General features: G+C 48.3%; 1 protein-coding gene across 1 annotated transcript; it reads left to right on the top strand.

The window, feature by feature from the left end:
• The first annotated feature begins 4313 nt into the window (after positions 1-4313).
• Positions 4314-16920, top strand: Sdr42e1 (short chain dehydrogenase/reductase family 42E, member 1). Its single transcript, XM_032887970.1, has 3 exons — positions 4314-4413; positions 13589-13682; positions 14429-16920. The coding sequence occupies exons 2-3, from the start codon at positions 13615-13617 to the stop codon at positions 15540-15542; spliced, it is 1182 nt and encodes a 393-aa protein (XP_032743861.1). The 5' UTR covers positions 4314-4413; positions 13589-13614; the 3' UTR covers positions 15543-16920.
• Positions 16921-18700: the final 1780 nt, after the last annotated feature.

Raw genomic sequence — 18700 nt, 5'->3', positions numbered from 1 at the left:
TGACGCCGAAAGATCCGGTCATGTGTCATGTGACCATCTCAACCAATCACTGTCAGTATGAAATGAGGCACCTCTTGGCTCGGAAACTCAGGAAAACATAAAATTTCGTATTTTCTTGTTGACATTTTCATGCATGAATATAATAAATTTTAGCCTAATATCTTCTCTAATCTCCCCTCCTCTTTCTCCCAGTGAGAACTGTCTTCTTAACAAGTGCTCTCCTACTCTCGTGAGTGTGTGTGTGTGTGTGTGTGTGTGTGTGTGTGTGCGCGCACATTAGTATCATGGTTGCATGGGTTGGTGGTTGCCCAAGCAACTTGTCAGTGGTTACATCACTGACAAAAGAAGTCACACCTCTTCCACCAGCTACCACTATCAGCAGTCCCTCAAGGATGGGTGGGTCTTCCTGAGCCCCTCCCCTCTCTATGCTGAAATGTTGATGGTGCTGATCTAGTGCGTGTCTTCTGTAGGGAACCACAGCTGTAGCGAGTTCCTGAGTCAGGTCCAGAAGACACTGTTTTCCAACAGTCCCCCCCCAACCTCTGGCTCTTACAATCTTTCTGGCCCCACCCCTTCTGTGATGTTCCCTGAGCCTTGGAGATGGGTGATATAGATGTCCCTGTTTAACGCCTACTTACTGTCTGTGCTTTGACCATCCATGAGTGTCTCTATTAACTGTCATCCACTGCAAAGGACATTTCTCTGGTGGGGTACTGAGAGCTGAGCTAATCTTATGAAGTTTTTAATCAGCGCTATTTAAACTCGTCATTTAATTTGTACTGAGAAAGGCGACGGTTCTAATAATAAGTTATTGCAAAGTTTTTTTTTAAGGGAAAAGAACAGCCATTGACCCAGATTGGATGCTTGATAATTCTTAATAAGTGCTATAAATGCTCATAAAGGAATGTGAAGATGCTTAATTGCTGAATAAATGAAATATAAACATTCATTAAGTTACTCGGAGAGTTCTTTAATATGTAATGGGGAAATCGTTTTATCAAACACACTGTAAGTAATGCATGCTTATTTTCTTTCCTAAAACAAATTAATTCTTGAAATCATTAACCACCATTTAAATGTTTCTTGGCTTTTGTCTATTTGTTTCCCCCTTTTAATTTTTTTCTAATTGGTGAGGGAATACGTCCATCCAAGAGACAGAGCAGAAAGGACGGGACTCCAAGCCCAGGGAGACGAAGCCTGAGACTTTAGGTCCCAGCTCTGTCATTCATAATTTCTATTTCTGAACAAATCACTTAACTTGATTGATTTTCAAGGGGCTTTGGGGAGGGTTCTATTTTTAAGGAGGTTTATCTTTTTTATTCATGTGTGTGTGTGTGCACATGCACGTGTGTGCCCGTGCACTCATGCATGCACATCCACAGTGCATGCATGCGAGTGTGTGGGTATGGGCTTGCTAACTTGAGACAGGATCTCTCACTGAACCAGAATCTCACTGAGATTTCGAGGTGTTGACCAAGCCTGCATGGATCTCTTTTGTATGTTGTTGTTGTTGTGTTGTTGTCGTCATGTGGGTGCAGGTACACATGTATTACAGAGCATGCGTGGATATCTGCACGGAGGACAACTTTTGGGAGCTTGCTCTCTGTCCCAGGAATCGAACCCAGGGTCTCATTTCCCTGCGGATGCATCTCTCCGGTCTGCACAATGATTCCTTTAGAAACTGCCCCAGTTTGCAGTGGTCGTTCACACTCACGCTGCTCACCCAGGCCCTTCTTCCAGCACTGCCTTGCCACAGCAGACTCCAATAGAGGGTTTGTTTGATCTAAGCTGGGTCAGAGGAACATCGGACCTGCTTAGAGATTTGAACAGCTACAGGCAGAAACATGTCATGTGTTTTATGTGCTTCACAAAATTTAAAACTGGCCTAAGAGCAGGGGAGAGGCTGGACGGTTTCCAGACTTTTAAATAGGATTACTGGGGACAGCCAGGATTGTACTTCCCCTGCCTCAGTGACTCTGGAGGCGCTGTGTGTGGAAAAGGATAGCACATCAGGTGGAGAAAGCTCCTGTCCTTGAATGAGCGTGTGGCTCACAGAGAGAGCACTCTCTCCTTTCCTGCAGGCTGAATTTGGTGTTGATGAGAGCGAAAAGTACACCTGCATGAAACCGCTAAGGTTTGGGAGATATCGTGGAACATCCCCCAATAGTTTCTGGAAACACCTGCGGCTGATCAACCCTTTCTGGACTTCTAAAGATCGGCCTATTAATACTTAGGGCGTTCCCTGGGGTCGGCTTCTGTTCGCTCGCTATTCCAGAACTTTAACCTGAGGGCGCGCAAGAATCCACTCACCTAATGGATGTGTACGAGATTCTCAACACGCAAAGTGCGGCGAAGCTCTAAGGAAGCCTGCCGGAAATGCGATCTTTCTGAAATGCACCGTAACCCAGATTTGCCTCAACAGCAACCTGCGGGGTCCCAGATCCAGTCTCCTTACCCTTGATCTCCTATCCTCTTTTTCTCCATTGTTGACTCTTTCTCTGGTCACCTCTACCTTAGATTTCTTTATCTGGGCTTTTACAAATAAATAAATAAATAAATACAAAATCCACTAACCAGCAGTGAGAACTCAGGGAGCAATTACAAAGTCTGTAATTTTCCTTTCAGATGTAAATGTTTATATTTTAAGAGTCCTCAGGGGACAAAAGAATATTAACATTTAATATAGCACTCTTCATGTTTACCCGTACAGGAAATGTGGGCATCCCCCGGAGGATCCTGGGATTGCTCACAGGAAAACAATCTCCTGTATCGAATTCTCGGGGGCCCCTTCTTCCACGGCTGCTGGTCTCAAGAGTACGTAGCTGGGCTCCCAGCCTCTGAGCATCCATCCGTCTTTTTCTTTCCTAAGTGCTTTTTCATATCTCAAGGAGCCATAGAAAAGCTGTCCCTACAGACCACTCAGTACAACCCTATCTCCCTCTCTGAGGCCTACAGCCAGAAGCTGAAGACCGGGCAGTCAGGAAAGTCAGGGTCCCACCAGCATCTCGACTTTCTTCTTCTGGCCCCTATTTTTATGTCCCGGGGCTTGCATCGTCTACCCTTGCGTATACCTTTATGTATATTCCCGAGGAAAACCAAGCAGTCAATGCCAGAATTCCTGTGAGCCCATCTGAGTCTGAATATGGGACCAGGTTCCATTGACAGGGAAAGCACTTGAAGTAAAAAAAATCTTCATTTTTCCAGTTTGCAGAACAAAACCCCCTGATCCAGGGGCCCATATAAAGCTCATGTCTCCTTGGGTCATTTACACAGATGGTACAGCTTTCTTTCCATAACCCCGCAGCCCTAATGGGAGGGCCTAAGGTGTTCCTAAAAGGGAGAAAGCTAACTTCCTCTCCTCGAGGCTTCTGAGTTCCTCGGGAACAAAGGTTGGTCCTGGCTTGTTACCTAGTCAGCGGCCATAGTATGCGGAGCTGAAAAAGCAAAATCAGGGACACGACTAAACATATCCGCATCCATATAGAGATACCAAAGCTCAGAGAAAATACACTTTGAAAAGAGAAGCTGGGGCTGGAGAGATGGCTTAGCAGATAAACGCACTAACCGCTCTTGCAGAGGACCTAGGTCTAGCTTCCCACACTTACGTGGTGGCTCGCCACTGGCCTGCAACTCCAGTTGTAGGGTTTCTGGGGCCTTCTTCTGACTTCCTCAGGCACCAGGCGTGTGGCTGCATACCATGCAGGCAGAAAACTCATACACATAAAACAGAGTATCTTTAAAGAAACTCGGAGAGTGAATGTTCCGTTACTTACAGACCTGCATCTGTCACCCATCCATTCTCCACCCAGGACCCATCCATGCACCCACATACCCATCCATCCACCCGTTTACTCATCCATCTGTCCACCATCTATCTATCCATACACCCCCAACCACCAACAGCCCATCTACTCACATGCGTACCTACTTACCTACACATCCATCCACCCACCAATCTTCCTACCCGCCCACGTACCCATCCACCCACCCATCCACACTTTTACCTATCCACCTACTCACCCATCTATCTATCCATTCATTCACCCACCCACCCATCCAAGGAAGCCGGCTGAGCTAAACCCCTTCTTCGATCCGTTCTACGCTCATTAATAGGGGTACACAGAAAGGTGGAAGCCTGGAAGCAGAGTTAGAAAGGAGTCTAAATGACCCTCTCGGAGGACTCTGAAACACACTGCTGGAAAACTGGGGGAGGTTAACCGCGAACTGCCTCAGCACCCTTTGAGACTGAGGAACCACTTGCTCATCATAGAGATGAGGGAACCTCCGGGCTTCCTAGAGAGACCCGGAAGTGGCTTTAGGACCAGTCTGACAGCTTTTGCTCCAGAGCCTGGGCAGCGAGGCACCAGAGGCTCTCTCATCTTGCTTCTACAAGCCACGCTGTCATCTGCCTCTGTGAGTGGACCGGGGTCGCCAGGGCTGTCGTTACCCACGGGGTCCCTATTCTGGGATGGCAGGGCGGTCCTAAGCGCACTTCGACGGGCTTGTGAAAAGCCGGCTGAGAGTGAAAGGAGCGAAAGGTGAACATGAGGGTAACAGGTGGCATTGGAGAATGGCGAGTAGTGAGTGGGTGATGATGATAGCTGGTAGTTAAGGTTGACAAGTGACAGCTGAGGATGACTGATAGCTGCCGAAGATGACGGATGGTTCTTGAGGGTGACAGGAGACATCTGTGGACTAGGGTTGTTTAAATATCACCAATTTGGATGCCTCTAATTGCTGCCGCCTCAGAACTGTGCTTAAGCATCCGTGGTATACCTTTAAAACTCCTTGCCTCTAATAAACAAGTGTACCACACTCGTTGTGATTTGCATTGTAAGGAGGAGGAGGCAAGGTTAAAAAGTTGTCCAGGGTCACAGAAGTAGCTGTTAGTAGATCTAAGTCCAGGACCCACAGTTCATGATTCCCAATATAAAAATTGTAATGCTGCATCACACACCCCACTGCCTCATGGGAATAGATAAGGAAGCTCCTCCTTTGCCTTCCTGAGCCATTGCAGAATGTTCTGATTGTGAAATCGTACACAATCCAGATCTATGTTCACTCCATACCTATTGCTTCAGGTCACAGACTCTGCCCTGCCCTCCGGGATTGCTGTGGTTAGGACATGAATGATGGAGTCAGGTGTCCCTTGGCCCAGTGGATACATAGAACCCTGTATCCACTCACCATCTATGGGACATGGAGTTGTTGATCATTCTGTCTCTGGGCCTGAGTTTATTCACTTGCAAAACAGGACCCATGGATCACCACGGTCTCTTTAGGTGTCATAATTTATGAACACATTGTAACACAGTGCCTGGCGCTTATGAAATGGCAGGAGACACCACTGTGGTAGGATGGAGGGGCAAGCATGCTGACTTCGAGACAGAAGGCGACGGGAGTGTAGCAGAGACGGCGAGGGTGGTTTGGAAATCTGTGGAGGGCTCATCCCACCCAGATCACTAGGCTGTAGTCTACTAGGTGCTCTTTGTCCCTGAAGACAGTTCGAGGGAAGGAGTCAATATTCGCATAGAGTTTCCATGGTAATTTGAAAAAAACAGATGGGTAATGATGACTATAAAAATGTTTGCAGGGATGGGAAGATGGCTCGCCACTTGCTATAGAGTATTTGCCGTGCAAGCATGAAATGGATGCTGGCTACAGGGGCAGAGATGTGAAATCCTAGCCCTGGGAAGGTAGAATCAGATGGATCTCTGGGGACCCACTGCCTAGCTAGCTGAGCCAAATCAATAAATCCAGGCAGTGAGAGACCCTGTCTCAAAACAAACTAGAACTACAACAAATGGCTGGGCCTGGAAAGATATAGTTCAGCCTCCAGAGGACCTGGGTTCAGTTCCCAAAACCTATGTTCAGTGGTTCACACCCCCTGTAACTGCAGATGTGGGGGACCCAATGTCCGTTCTGGCTCTGGTGGACACCTGCACATACCCAGCATGCACTCACCTAGACATGTGCAAGCATGTGCATAAAATAAAAAAAAATAAAATAAAAAAGTAGGGAAGGGGAAGGAGGAGAAGGTGAGGAGGAGGAGGAAGAGAAGAAGGGTAGCTGAGGGTAAGCTAAGGGTGAGCTCTGAAACAGCGCTGTCTCTTTAGGGAAGCGATGATCACTCGGTGACATAATTTATAAACACGCTGTAGCTGTAGTGTAGTGCCTGACACGTTAAGGGCTTAGGAAGTGACAAGAGACACCGCTAAGGTAGGATAGAGTGGCTTGCATGCTAACTTCAAGACAGAAGGAGGCACTCGAATAGCCGAGAGGGCGAGGACTATTTGAAATACAAATACGAGAAGAAGAAAAACCACTCCATTTCATTCCCTGATTGTTAGCACTGTCAAAGAATTGCAAGTGCTTCGTGTGTGTGTGTGTGTGTGTGTGTGTGTGTGTGTGTGTGTGCGTGTGTAACAGATATCTAGGTGAAGGGAGAGCGGGGCTGGGCAAGAAGACTGACTCATATAAGGTGATGACAGTTTCACTGTACCCGGGGATGAACTTGAACTGGTGAATCTCCTGTCTCTGACTCCCAGGTGCTGGGGTGACAGGTAGATAGATGTTTTATCTGTATGAAAGCAAGGATTTTGTTTTTGTTTTGGGAGGGGTGTTGTTATTTAACATTCTGGCTTTGAACTCTCTAGCTGGAGTCTCCTGCCTCCACTACCTCAGAGCAGGAATTTCAGGTTTGCACTGCTATGCCCAGTTTATGCATTACTGGAGAAGGGAATCTGGAGCTCCCTATTAGATCAGCCTCTACCTCAGTAGAACTTCATCTCCAGCCCAGTTCCTTTGTTAGCCAGGTTTTTTGTTTGTTTGTTTTGTCTTGTTTTTTAGCATGCAAGGCAACTTAGTTCAGTGGTAGAATTTTTGCCTAGCATACAAGTCCCTGGGGTCCCTCCCCAGCACTACAAAAAAACAAAATATCTAGCCATTAGGACATCTTAAACTCTTTCTGCTTTAGCTGCTGTTGGCCAAATGCTAATTGTGCCTCCTTGTCTGACTGAGGTGAGGTGCCAGAGGGCAAGCGGCCTCGTGGCTTTGAACCATGGGGCTGGAAGAACAGTGTGCATAATCTCTGGTTTTTATTGCTGATCCTTAGATTTAATTAGGTCTTTGTAAATCGAAAATACTCCGGGGCATATTTCATCACTGTGTATCTCTAACTCCCCGTGGGATGGCAACTGTTACCCTTGCTTTACCTTAGCATGATCGAGATTTGAAACTCTCTCTTGGTCAGGCGGATTTGAAACGTCTCTCTTTCTGCCTCCTGTTTGTAATTAAGATTCCTTTCCCTTAATCATGTGCTTAGCATTAACCTGTTTCTGAGAAAATGACAGCTCGGGTCGGATGCTGCCTCTGCCCATCCCAACAGAAAAGCAATTACTGAGCAAAGCTACATTTTGGAAGAGCCTCCAAGCAGTTGCAATGATACAGCGTGACCCCAGGAGGAGTCAGATGGGAGTTAACCATTAAAACAGAAGTCCTGGGGTTGGGGATTTAGCTCAGTGGTAGAGCGCTTGCCTAGCAAGCGCAAGGCCCTGGGTTCGGTCCCCAGCTCCGAAAAAAAGAAAAGAAAAAAAAAAAAAAAAACAAAAAAACAGAAGTCCTAAGCATGGGGAGGATGGAGAGATGCTATACACTCTTTCTCCTCCTGACTTATCTCTCAGGGGGATTTCCTGGGTAGACTGTTTTTGCTAAGATCGATCTCTCTCTCTCTCTCTCTCTCTCTCTCTCCTCCCCTCCCTCTCTTCTTTCTCCCCTCTCTTTCTTCCTCCTCTCCCCCTCCCTCCCCCCCTCCCTCCTCCCCCCTCTCCCCCTCCCCCCCTCCCTCCCCCCCCCCTCTCTCTCCCCCTCCTCCCCCCCCCTCCCTCCCTCCTCCTCCCCTTTCCCTCCCTCCCCTCCTCCTCTTCTCTCCTCCTCCTCCTCCTCCTCCTCCTCCTCCTCCTCCTTCTTCTTCTTCTCTCTCTCTCTCTCTCTCTCTCTCTCTCTCTGATTTCGGTGTGTGTGCATGTGTGGGTATGGGTATGTGCTCATGCACGTGCATATGGAAACCAGAAGAGGTCCAGTATCCACTACTCTCCACCCTCTTCTTTTGAGACACAGCCTTTTTACTGGATGTGAAGTTCCCTTTTTCAGCTAGACTGGCTGGCCTTGAGCACCAGGAATCCGTCCGTCTCTTGCCTCCTGATACTGGGCTTACAGACACATTCAACCATGCCTGGCTTTTGGGTGGGTGCTGGGGATCTGAACTTGGAACTCAGATCTTCACACTTGTGTAGCAAACTCTTACTGCTAGTCCCTCCCCCTCTCTGTTTTTTAATGTTCTTATTGTTGTTATGGGTGAGGTGGCTTCTAGGCCCCCCTTTGTGGCTCCTGACCTCAGAAGACTTTCTAGACCTGGAGGGCAAGCTTTGTTTCCAGTAGTATTTGTCTTGCTAAATTACAAATGTTTTTAACCTTTCTATCTTGGCCCTCCCATAGATCAATTCAGCGGGTTCTTGCCTCAGAACTCTGGAACTAGCTAGAAGGTAACATCTAATAGGCCTGGCAAGTTTCTGAGTCTGCTCGTGACTGGACCTTCCTGACCAACCAGCCTTCCGACTGAACTGGAATGTGTGGTTACGAAAGCAAAGAACAATCCCGAATGTTTCTCTGTCATAAGTTTTTAATTAGCCTTACCTATGCTTGGGCCCCTCTCAGTGGTGTTCTACGGGGATATAGAAAATAGTTTGAACTCTGTTATCTGGCATCGCGTTTGCCACGATGCCTGTGTACGTGCATGTGTGCCTGTGTGCGTGCATGTGTGCCTGCCTGCCTGCCTGTCTGCCTGCCTGTCCTTGGGTGTCATTCTTCAGGTACCATTCACATTAGTTTATTTTAAGGCAGGATCTATTACCAGGATCTGGAGAGCAACAATTAGCCAAGGCTGACTGACAAGAGAGCCCCGTAGATGTTCTCTCCACCTCCCCAGCCCTGGCATCACAGGTACACGCCACGACGCCCAACTATTTTTTTTTTTTTTACATGAGGTCTAGATATACACTCGGGTTCCTGTGCTTGCTAGACTAGCACTTTACCAACTGAGCATTCCCCCAGGCCCCATGGTCGTAGTTCTTCCTACAAGTTGCATAATTTCCAGCATCCCTCTGTCAGAACCATCACCTTCCTCCAGTTTTTCCTTTGTGCTACCTGCCGTGACCTCAATATCTTTCCATCTCATCTCCTTAGTCCCAGCTGAGTGTGCTGGTCCTTAGCTCTTACCCAACACCCCTCCACCAGTGTAGCCCCTTGTCACCTCTTGCCTGGACTCTGTTCCAAGCCTCTTCCTTTCCTCAGTAGAAGCCCACTCTTTATCAGAAAGCATGGATACTCTGCCAAAAACCAAGTTTCCGATTATCTACAGGATGGAGTTCAAATTCTCAAAAGGGAACTCCAGACTGTTTCTATGCCAATTTCAACGTGCCTCCTTCCCCAAGTATATTTGGACATGATAGCCTTTGGTCACATCCCAGCTACATGGAGTCCCCATAGCACTGGTCTAGTATAGCCTCCCCAGTGACCCTTCAATCTATTTGTGATGTGCCCCAAGCCTGTACAAACCCTCCACTTCATGTGAGTCTTCCTGAATCTCCCTGTGGTCCAAACTCAGCTCTGAGCTTCCCCTTCCAGGCAGAGCTCCCTGCCTGGGGTCAGAATCAGCCCCCACCTTCTGTGTTCCTGCAGCACTCTGCTTGTATCTCCCAGGAAAAGTAATTTTGTTTCACAGTTGATCTTGTACGTTTTCATTGTCCAATGTGCTTTAGGCTCCAGCCCACCTCTGGCACCATGGTAGGAAGGAATAGTGGGCAAACCTTTGGGAGGCGGTACCCAGAGGAAGGAAGTTAGGTCATTGAGGGTTGTTGCTGTAAAAATTATTAAAAAAAAAATGCTGTCTTTTATCCCACACTAGGTCCGGCACCGAAGTGCCCCAAGACATCTGTTGGATGTCTTCATCTCAGTCGGCAAAGCGTCTCACCCGCTCTGCTCCATCACATATCACACTGCCGATGGCTTCTCTCTGAGCCTGGCAGCAATCTCTCTCCCCATCTAGTTCCCAAGGCAGGTTGCCACCATGCCAGACATACACGTGTCTCCAGCCAGCACATGCTCTCTTGAACTTAAATCGCCACATGAGAGAACACACAACACAATAACCTCTGACCCAGTTGATAAGATATAATTTGCTCATCTAGACACACAAAGCCCTGCACACACCCATCCCTTAAGAACATTCATAACGACCTGTAAGTGTGCAGAGAGGACTCTTAACGTCAGCCTCCATGCTCTCTCTGCTCCTTCTCCCCACTCGCTCCAGCCTCTTCCTCTCTAAAACTTTTCTCCCGCCCATCCTTCCTTCTCGTCCAATGACAGGCCTCGTTCTATCTTGTACCCGCCTTCGCCTGCGTAATGACATCATCCTACGGAGGGTACATCCTTTGAGGAACTTCGAAGCCTTTCTCTCTTGCTTTGCCTTCATCCGCCATGCGGGGAGCCTCTGCGCTCCCCAGCAGATGCTTTGGTCCATCATGGGCTCCAGAACAACAGAGCCAACCGGCCTCAGATTTACACTCCTGCAGCTACGAGTCAAAATCGAGCTCTCCTCCAGAGAATCCTCAGGTCCCTGTCTTGTCCTTTAGATGACCAGCGGAAGTCTCTCCCCGTAATGAGTGCCCCAGCGCCAGCGCCCTGTTGTCACTGAGCCTGGCATCTGTCCCATTCTGTAACTTGACACTCTCCAGGAAGTTAGGTTAAAAATGGGAGCATCGAACAGCATGGATGATAATGCCATTTGATACCTCAGGGCCCTGCTCGCCTGCATCTGTCACCGTTTTACTAAACTGGCTATGTTTTGGGTGGATAAGAATCATCAGGGCAAATATTTCTTGGGAATCGGTCAGTTTCTGAGTTCGGTGAAGGAATACCCCTGTGGGAAAGGGAAAGACCCCTTTTCTGTGGAATTTCCATTCTGGGAAAGGGGCACAGCAATTTAAAGGCACACGGACATGGAGCCTGCCTTGAAAAAGGCAGGGCAGCTGTAGAGTAAGGAGAACTGAGGTGTCGTGAGGCCTTTCTGAGGAAAACCTTACTCCTGAGGAAGCTACACCTGGCCCGGACCGGGAGGAGCCATGGGTCACACTGTGCTAAGAACAGGGTACACCCGAGAGCCTGTCATGTGGCGGAGAAGAAGAGAGAATCCACACGACTCAAGCAGAAAGCATAGGTAGCAGAGGGTCATGGGATTGAGAAGGTCATGGTTGAGACAAGTCATGGGATGAAGTCAGGAGTCTGGAAATATCAGTCTGTAGTCCCCAGCACGAGCGACATTTGCTTTCATGGCCACTCCAGTTCCAAGTGCTAGCATTCTGTTTTCAGAAAACAGGACTGGGATGTGACTTGGTGGCACAGCACAGGCCTCGCATGTGCGAGGGTTGCGTTCAAACTCAAGCAGTGCAAAAGATAAGATGGCTCAGAGGTTAAGAGCACTGGCTGCTCTTCCAGAGGACCAGGGTTTGATTCCCAGCCCCTACATGGCAGCTCACAACTGTAACTCCTATCCAAGGGCATTTGACCCTCAGGTACTTCATGCCCATGTATACATGAATACGTAAGGAAAAACTCTCATACACATAAAAACCTGTACATACATATATGTATACGCACAGACACATATACTGTTCTAAGGCCAGCCTTTGATATAGTAAAGAGGCGCTCATGTCTTGGTCTTCACAGATTTTCTTGTAGCATAACGATGACACTTGCTTCATGGGACCCAGCTGCCAACCTCCACACCATTTTGCCCAGTTTTCTGAATGGTTCTTGCTGCTGTTCCTTGTTGCCTCACACCTCTGAGACTATGGGTGAGCCTTATCTACAGTTGGGACTCTCTGTGAGTGATTCACTTAGCCTCACCGGCTAGAGACACACTGCACAGATTTCTAGAACATGTTGATCTCTGTTACCCTGCATCTCGAGAGCTCTAATCATGGCTGTACAGGAAATACTGCATTGATACGCATCAGAGTTTGAAAGAAAGGACCTGAGAAATGGCACCTGTGGGGCAACCATAACCATGTTGTGTCTCTGGGAGGTTTTGTCTACACTATCCCACCATATCTTTATAAACTTTCGAGCTTGTCCATGGCTCAACTTTCTGATGACCCTACAGATTCAGAGCAATTTATTGACCCAAAGTTACACAACTAAAAAGAACCCAGGTGCCTGTTCTCTTTCCTCAAAGACCCTGTTTCAGGAGTTAAGAGTATGGGCTCATGGTTATCGCCTATCTGTTGGGAGAGTTATTTACTCTTGGCTGGAAAAACAGGGTGATGACAGTGCTGTTTTTGTAGTTCACGTGCACATAAAGTACCCTGTAAGCTGTGTGACACTCATGGTGTGCACCACAGCACATCTGTCCTCTCTCTTTCTGCTGTACACTGCAGCTTTTCTAGAAGCACAGAGACGTCCTGAAATAGAACAGCACACAGCTTACAGGAAAGTAAGGTTTCGAGAAAGCAAAGTGTCCCAGACAAGCTCACAAAACCATCTCGAGCCTAATGCGCCTGCCCCATGTCCCTAGCTGCCCCATTCACCCTTGAGTTACTACTGTTCTCATCTTGGTTCGTGCGCTCACGTCACGTGGCTCTTCGCACATGCGCCCTCCCTCCCGGGCAGCCCCAGGCCGTGCCGCTCCTTGAGCACCTGGATCACATTCTTCCTTGTTCAAAACAGAGTCATGGCTGGTGGTTGGGAAGGGGCAGTGGCTGCGGTCTTGATTACTGTGTACCTCTGGGTCCATTTCTCTGCTGTGCGGAATGAGTTCTCTACCCCATATCTGATTGTTCCATTCTTGAGAGAAAATAGTACTGAGGCCTGGGGACGAATCTGCTGCAGAGTAAGCAAATGAGGAGGGAGACAGAAGCAAGACACCCACCCTGTCAAATGCCCCAAGTACACTCCCTCGAAGCACTCACAAGGTATCTAGGATAGAGGGCATGATTCGCTACAGAAAGGTATTTTCCTATTTTTAAGCATGGGGTTAACAAAACAACCACACACAAAGCGCACTGTACATGCGGAAGCTTCTGCAGAATTCTACCTTGGGTTTTCTGATGCACGGGAGAAAACCCTCCTCTCAAACAGCTTCAAAGCGATTGTTCCCAAAAGCCCCGATCGGTTCCAAAAATCCACAGGAACGCCTCATATCTGTATTTACTCAACCTTCACATTAATTTTGTAGCGTAGGCAAGGAAGGCACGTCTATGTTTACATTACACAGGACGAAATCGGAAGCCACCGAGTAAGGGGGTGTGGCTAAAGTGCAGACCTGTGACCAGAGCCACACGTCTCAGAGAATCGCCGGCACTAAGGTATTCTGTTTGGTTTGGGTTTCTGGGTGCTGGTCCCAAAACCAGAGTTTCATATCTGCTGGGTACACGTGCTACCACCGAGCAGCAGGCCGGCCACCTTTTTCTTTTTGTTCACGAAGGTGACACATGTTTATACAGGGTCATAATGCTGTGCTATCCTCCTGCAGGTCCAGTTGTCCTTTCACTGTCTCGTATGGACTCCCCAAGGTTCCCAGAGGAAACCGTCCTCATTACCGGAGGAGGAGGATATTTTGGCTTCCGGTCAGTTCATCTACAAAATACCCTCACGGAATTCTTCCATTGGATAGTTTTCTATTCCGGTGCTTAGATACACGTACAAGTTTATATAGTTTCAAAAGAAAAGTGAACTCCGGTGCTCACTGCTCAGGCTTGAAAACTGAAAAACAAAAGTTTATTCCACTTCAAGAAACAATATTTTTAAAACCTGTAAATTGGGGCTTGGTGAATATTCATATCACCAAAGATAATGTTTTTAAGGACAACTGTAATCATTTCCTTCCCATCGCTATGACTAAATGACTATCTAACAAGAAACAATGAAAGGGACAAACTACCTGGACTCATGGGTTAAAGGAGTACAGTCCCTCACAAGAGCAGGGCACGGCGGTGGGAAGGAGGAAACAGGGAAGCAACATGAGGCCGGGTCTGTCTATCCAAGCCCAAGGACCACCTCTAGCGGCTCACTCTCTCCAGCAAAACCACGCCACCAGCAGGGGACCAAGTGCTTAATGACCTGAGCCTGCTGGAGAGGGTTCACATTCAAATCACAGTAGACACTCTGTCACAGATACATTGTGGTGATTCACTTTGTTGAGGAGGGAATCCTTGTTTTTCCAAAATCTAAATAAGACCTGTAGCAATAGATATGTATGGTAAATAACTCAGGATGAGTTAACAGGACTTGCTACCTTACTGGCAGGTCTGACGCTCTCCTCAGACACAGCCGAAGGGTCACCTGACCTAACCCCTGATCTTTCTCACCTCAGCCTCGGCTGCGCTCTGAACCAGAAAGGAGTCCGTGTGATTCTGTTCGACATCATCGAACCGGCCCAGAACCTTCCAGAGGGAATCACATTTGTCCGCGGGGATATCCGCTGCCTCTCTGACGTGGAGGCGGCCTTCCAGGATGCTGACGTCGCGTGCGTCTTCCACATCGCCTCTTACGGCATGTCTGGGAGGGAGCAACTGAACAAAACCCGGATTGAAGAGGTCAACGTGGGTGGCACAGAGAACATCCTCCAGGCCTGCCTAGGGAGCGGAGTGCCCAGCTTGGTCTACACGAGCACATTCAACGTCATCTTCGGAGGTCAAGTCATCAGAAACGGGGACGAGTCTCTGCCTTACCTGCCTCTTCACCTGCACCCAGATCACTACTCCAGGACCAAATCCATTGCAGAGAAGAAGGTCCTGGAAGCCAATGGCTTGGCCTTCAAGCAAGGCCATGGCGTACTCAGAACCTGCGCGATAAGGCCAGCTGGCATCTACGGGGCTGGAGAACAGAGGCACCTTCCCAGGGTGGTTAGCTACATTGAGAGGGGCCTGTTCAGATTCGTGTATGGGGATCCCCAAAGCCTGGTTGAGTTTGTCCACGTGGATAACCTGGCGAAGGCTCACATTCTGGCCTCCGAGGCTCTGAAAGCTGATAAGGGCCACATTGCTTCCGGGCAGCCCTACTTCATCTCGGACGGTAGGCCCGTAAATAACTTTGAGTTCTTTAGGCCACTGGTTGAGGGTCTGGGCTACACATTCCCTACCACCCGCCTACCACTAACCCTCATCTACTACTTCGCTTTCCTGGTAGAGATGACCCACTTCATTGTGGGCAGGCTCTACAACTTCCAGCCCTTCCTCACCCGCACCGAGGTTTATAAAACTGGCGTCACACATTACTTCAGCCTAGAGAAAGCCAAGAGCGAGCTAGGCTATGCACCTCAGCCGTTCGACCTGCAGGAGGTGGTCGAGTGGTTTAAAGCCCATGGTCATGGCCGAAGGCCTGGAGGTCAAGACTCAGAGTTTATTCTGTGGGATGGAATTCTGGTCCTACTCTTGGCGTTTTCTGTTCTGACCTGGATCCCTTCTTCCACAATCCTGTCCCTGTGAAGAGAAAAACTATACACAGGAACCGAGCCTCCTTCCTGGGATGGTTTTCAACGATGCAGGTTTTGAAAGATGTGTCATATTATCTAGTACCATTCCTGGGTCTTCAGATTATTTCCTAACAATGAATCTCCAAACATCATGGCCAGGGCTACCTCCTTATGAGTGGTTGATCAGGGAGACTGCTGAGGCCTCCAAGACAGCATTGGCTCTTGCCAATGCTCTTGGTTGCCCACCAGAACTAGGTAGTAAGCCTCTGTTGCCTAAGGTGCCATGCACCTTAACTACAGCACATAAAGAAGTCCAACTGGAACTGAACTGGAAGCTTCCTCCCTGCCTGCTAGATTTCATAGTTCCGGAAGGGTCTATACTAGCGACTGGAGGAAAACAGTCTTGTTCAGCTGTGGAGCCTGCATGTAGCACTACCAATACTGGGCAAGGTGTACCCTCGAATACACTCCTGGCATGTCTGTTAGGGGATAACCAACTGCTTCCGAGTTGGATTGGAGGCTGGCTCCCTAGGAGGGAGTTTGTTCCTGGTTCCTGGTATAAACCTGGCCGGAAGCTCATGAACAGAGAGAGGACACAGGCCAAGTGTGGCCTACTTCTGTTGTTTTGCTGGATAGAGAAGCCGTACCCATGAAACTGCTCTGTAAATGTTTGTTTATATCCGTAGATTAGTGCTACTCTCAGCTGTAATCAGAGACGCTTCTCTCTGCTGTGGGCACCAGTCATGCTTCCGAGGCTCATAACTGGTCCAAGTGCTAAGTGTTGAGTGTTCATCCAGAGACAGGACGTCTGTATCATTCCCTGAAAGCCTCACAGGACTTTGTAGCAAAAGGGAAAGAATGCATAAGCTGGAGGAGGTGGAGGGGGAGAGGTTGCTGGTGTTGGTGGTGTTGGGGAGACTGTCTCCTCAGAATGACATGACTTCTGTCCTCATGAACTAACTATAACTGTGATACAGTACTAGACTCCGTACGATGAGGCCTACCCCCATTCCATCATGGGAAGGAGAGAAGCTCCTAATACTCAATCCTCCCGAAAAGATGAGGGTGGTTGATAGTTTCTGGGGAGGTGGAGACAGTTTCTCTAGCAATTTAGTCCCTTCTAAGTTGCCCCATTCTCCTATAAACAAGCTTAATGAAACTCTTTCACACACACACACACACACACACACACACACACACACACACAGAGACATGGTTTAGAAAGCAATCTAGATGGGAAGAGGTAAGAGTTCTGTGGGAATGGGACATAACAGGGTGTGGGGGCGAATCCGATCAGACTACCTTATATACATGTTCCAACATGTCATAATGAAACTCTTATACACTGAATCCGTACTAATAAAAAAAGAAAAATGAATTCTTGGGTTAAATATTCACTACTTTCCCTGTCTCACTGACCCTGCTGGGACACAAGAAGACACAAAGGTAAGTTAGAAGTTTGGTTTCTGTCTCCTTGAACCCTAGCAGAGTGCAGCAGGAAGTTACTCTGATGCCAAGAAAAGAGTAAGTTGAGTTAGGAACTCTGGATGTCTCAGAAGCCAAGAAGAACCCATGCTCACTTCATACACTGCGTGTGCACAAAGCAGTAAAATCCAAACTGGTATGGAATAGCCCACAATGAGGCTCGTGTCTTATCCCTAGCAGACCAGTCTCAGGGGGCAGTGGCACCCTCTAAAACCTCTGCCCCTGGTGGTACAAGGGCATCCCGCCTATGTGACCATGGGTCATATTTATGTTGAAGCATAGGACCCTTCTAAAGATTAAATTAGACGTCTACAGCACACACATACATACACACATGCATGCTCATGCAGGCACACATGCACACACACGCGCAGGCACGTCACCATAGTTACCAGAATTGTCACCGTACATTCCCTCTGAAGGGTCTCTTCTCAGGAGCATTCTCTTTGGAGGGCCCATTGTTACCGAAGTTTCTGTAATAGACTCCCCAGGAGCCCTCAGCAGTGTGTGCTGTGTGAAATCACACCATAGCTCTCCCACAGTGCTGCTTGCTGGGAGATGGTGGGCTCCAAAGGCAGCTTCCAGGGAGGAACAGTGGCAGCATTGTCTGGCCACCCAATGAACCATTGTAGACAATGTTTATATTTGCACAGTTGCCCGGGAACCAGAGGAGGAGGAAGAGAGTCTTTACTGTGCCCAAGTTTCATCTGCAGGAAGACAGTAGTGGAGCATGATGGGATGTTGCACTGGAGCATGATGGGATGTTGCAGTGGATGGTACACAGAGTTATTCTGGGGGAATTTGAGAATCTAATAGGTACATGGATGGATACTTGGGGGATGTCCTGCACTCGATGCCCCAAGACGCACATCGTCAACATATGTTTGTCCTTACCCCTGCAACCTGTGAGAGCTTGGCTGTCTACGACTGGGAAATGAAACTGACCACATTGACCCTTTTCAGGAAGCAGTCTGCCTCACTGTTTGTTGCGAACATAGAGGATGAAGCGTTGGGGGTGCTCTTACCCACGGAATCTCCCCCATAGATAGGGCTACATTGCTCTTAGAACCGTATGTTTGTAATCTGTCCCTGGGCTCTCTGAGGAAGGTGGCACAACTATTTCAGGCTTTCAGGCATTTCAAGACAAAATGTCCCTGTGAGAGGATTTCTGACACACGAGGCAAGTACCACTGTCATTGAGCACCACAGTGGGCCCCTCAGAACGTGTTCTAAATGGCTTCGAGTTTGGAGTTTCTGGGATGCCCCATCACATGACTCAGGAGAAGGTCTCACATGTCATGGGGACATCTCTATACGACTGCTGAACATTGTCGTGATGTAGCTTCTGGTATCCAAAACAGGCAATCCAGGAGGGTGAGGCGGGTCTTAAGTGTCACAAACTGTCAACCCCCAGCACTAGTAGAGATCAGTCTTATTCCATACAGGAGAGGAGTGGCTTGGGGTGTTGGAAACCGTCATGGAGTCTGGGCTCTGATCCCCACCACATCACTGATGTTCCAGGACCAGTAACCTGCATCTGCAACTCCAGTTCTTGCCCTGCTTCCTGTTTGGTCCAGACACCTCTTCACATTTCATGTTCCTTCCATGGACCTGACAGTGCTCATTACAAATGTAATTTTTCTTAACACTGTTTCCCATTAGTCTTGTTGCCCTTCGTTCAATTAA

Source organism: Rattus rattus, chromosome 17, assembly GCF_011064425.1.
Source record: "Rattus rattus isolate New Zealand chromosome 17, Rrattus_CSIRO_v1, whole genome shotgun sequence".
Taxonomy (NCBI): Eukaryota; Metazoa; Chordata; class Mammalia; order Rodentia; family Muridae; genus Rattus; species Rattus rattus.
The sequence above is the reverse complement of the archived record's forward strand: the minus strand, read 5'-3'. Positions and strand labels throughout refer to the sequence as shown.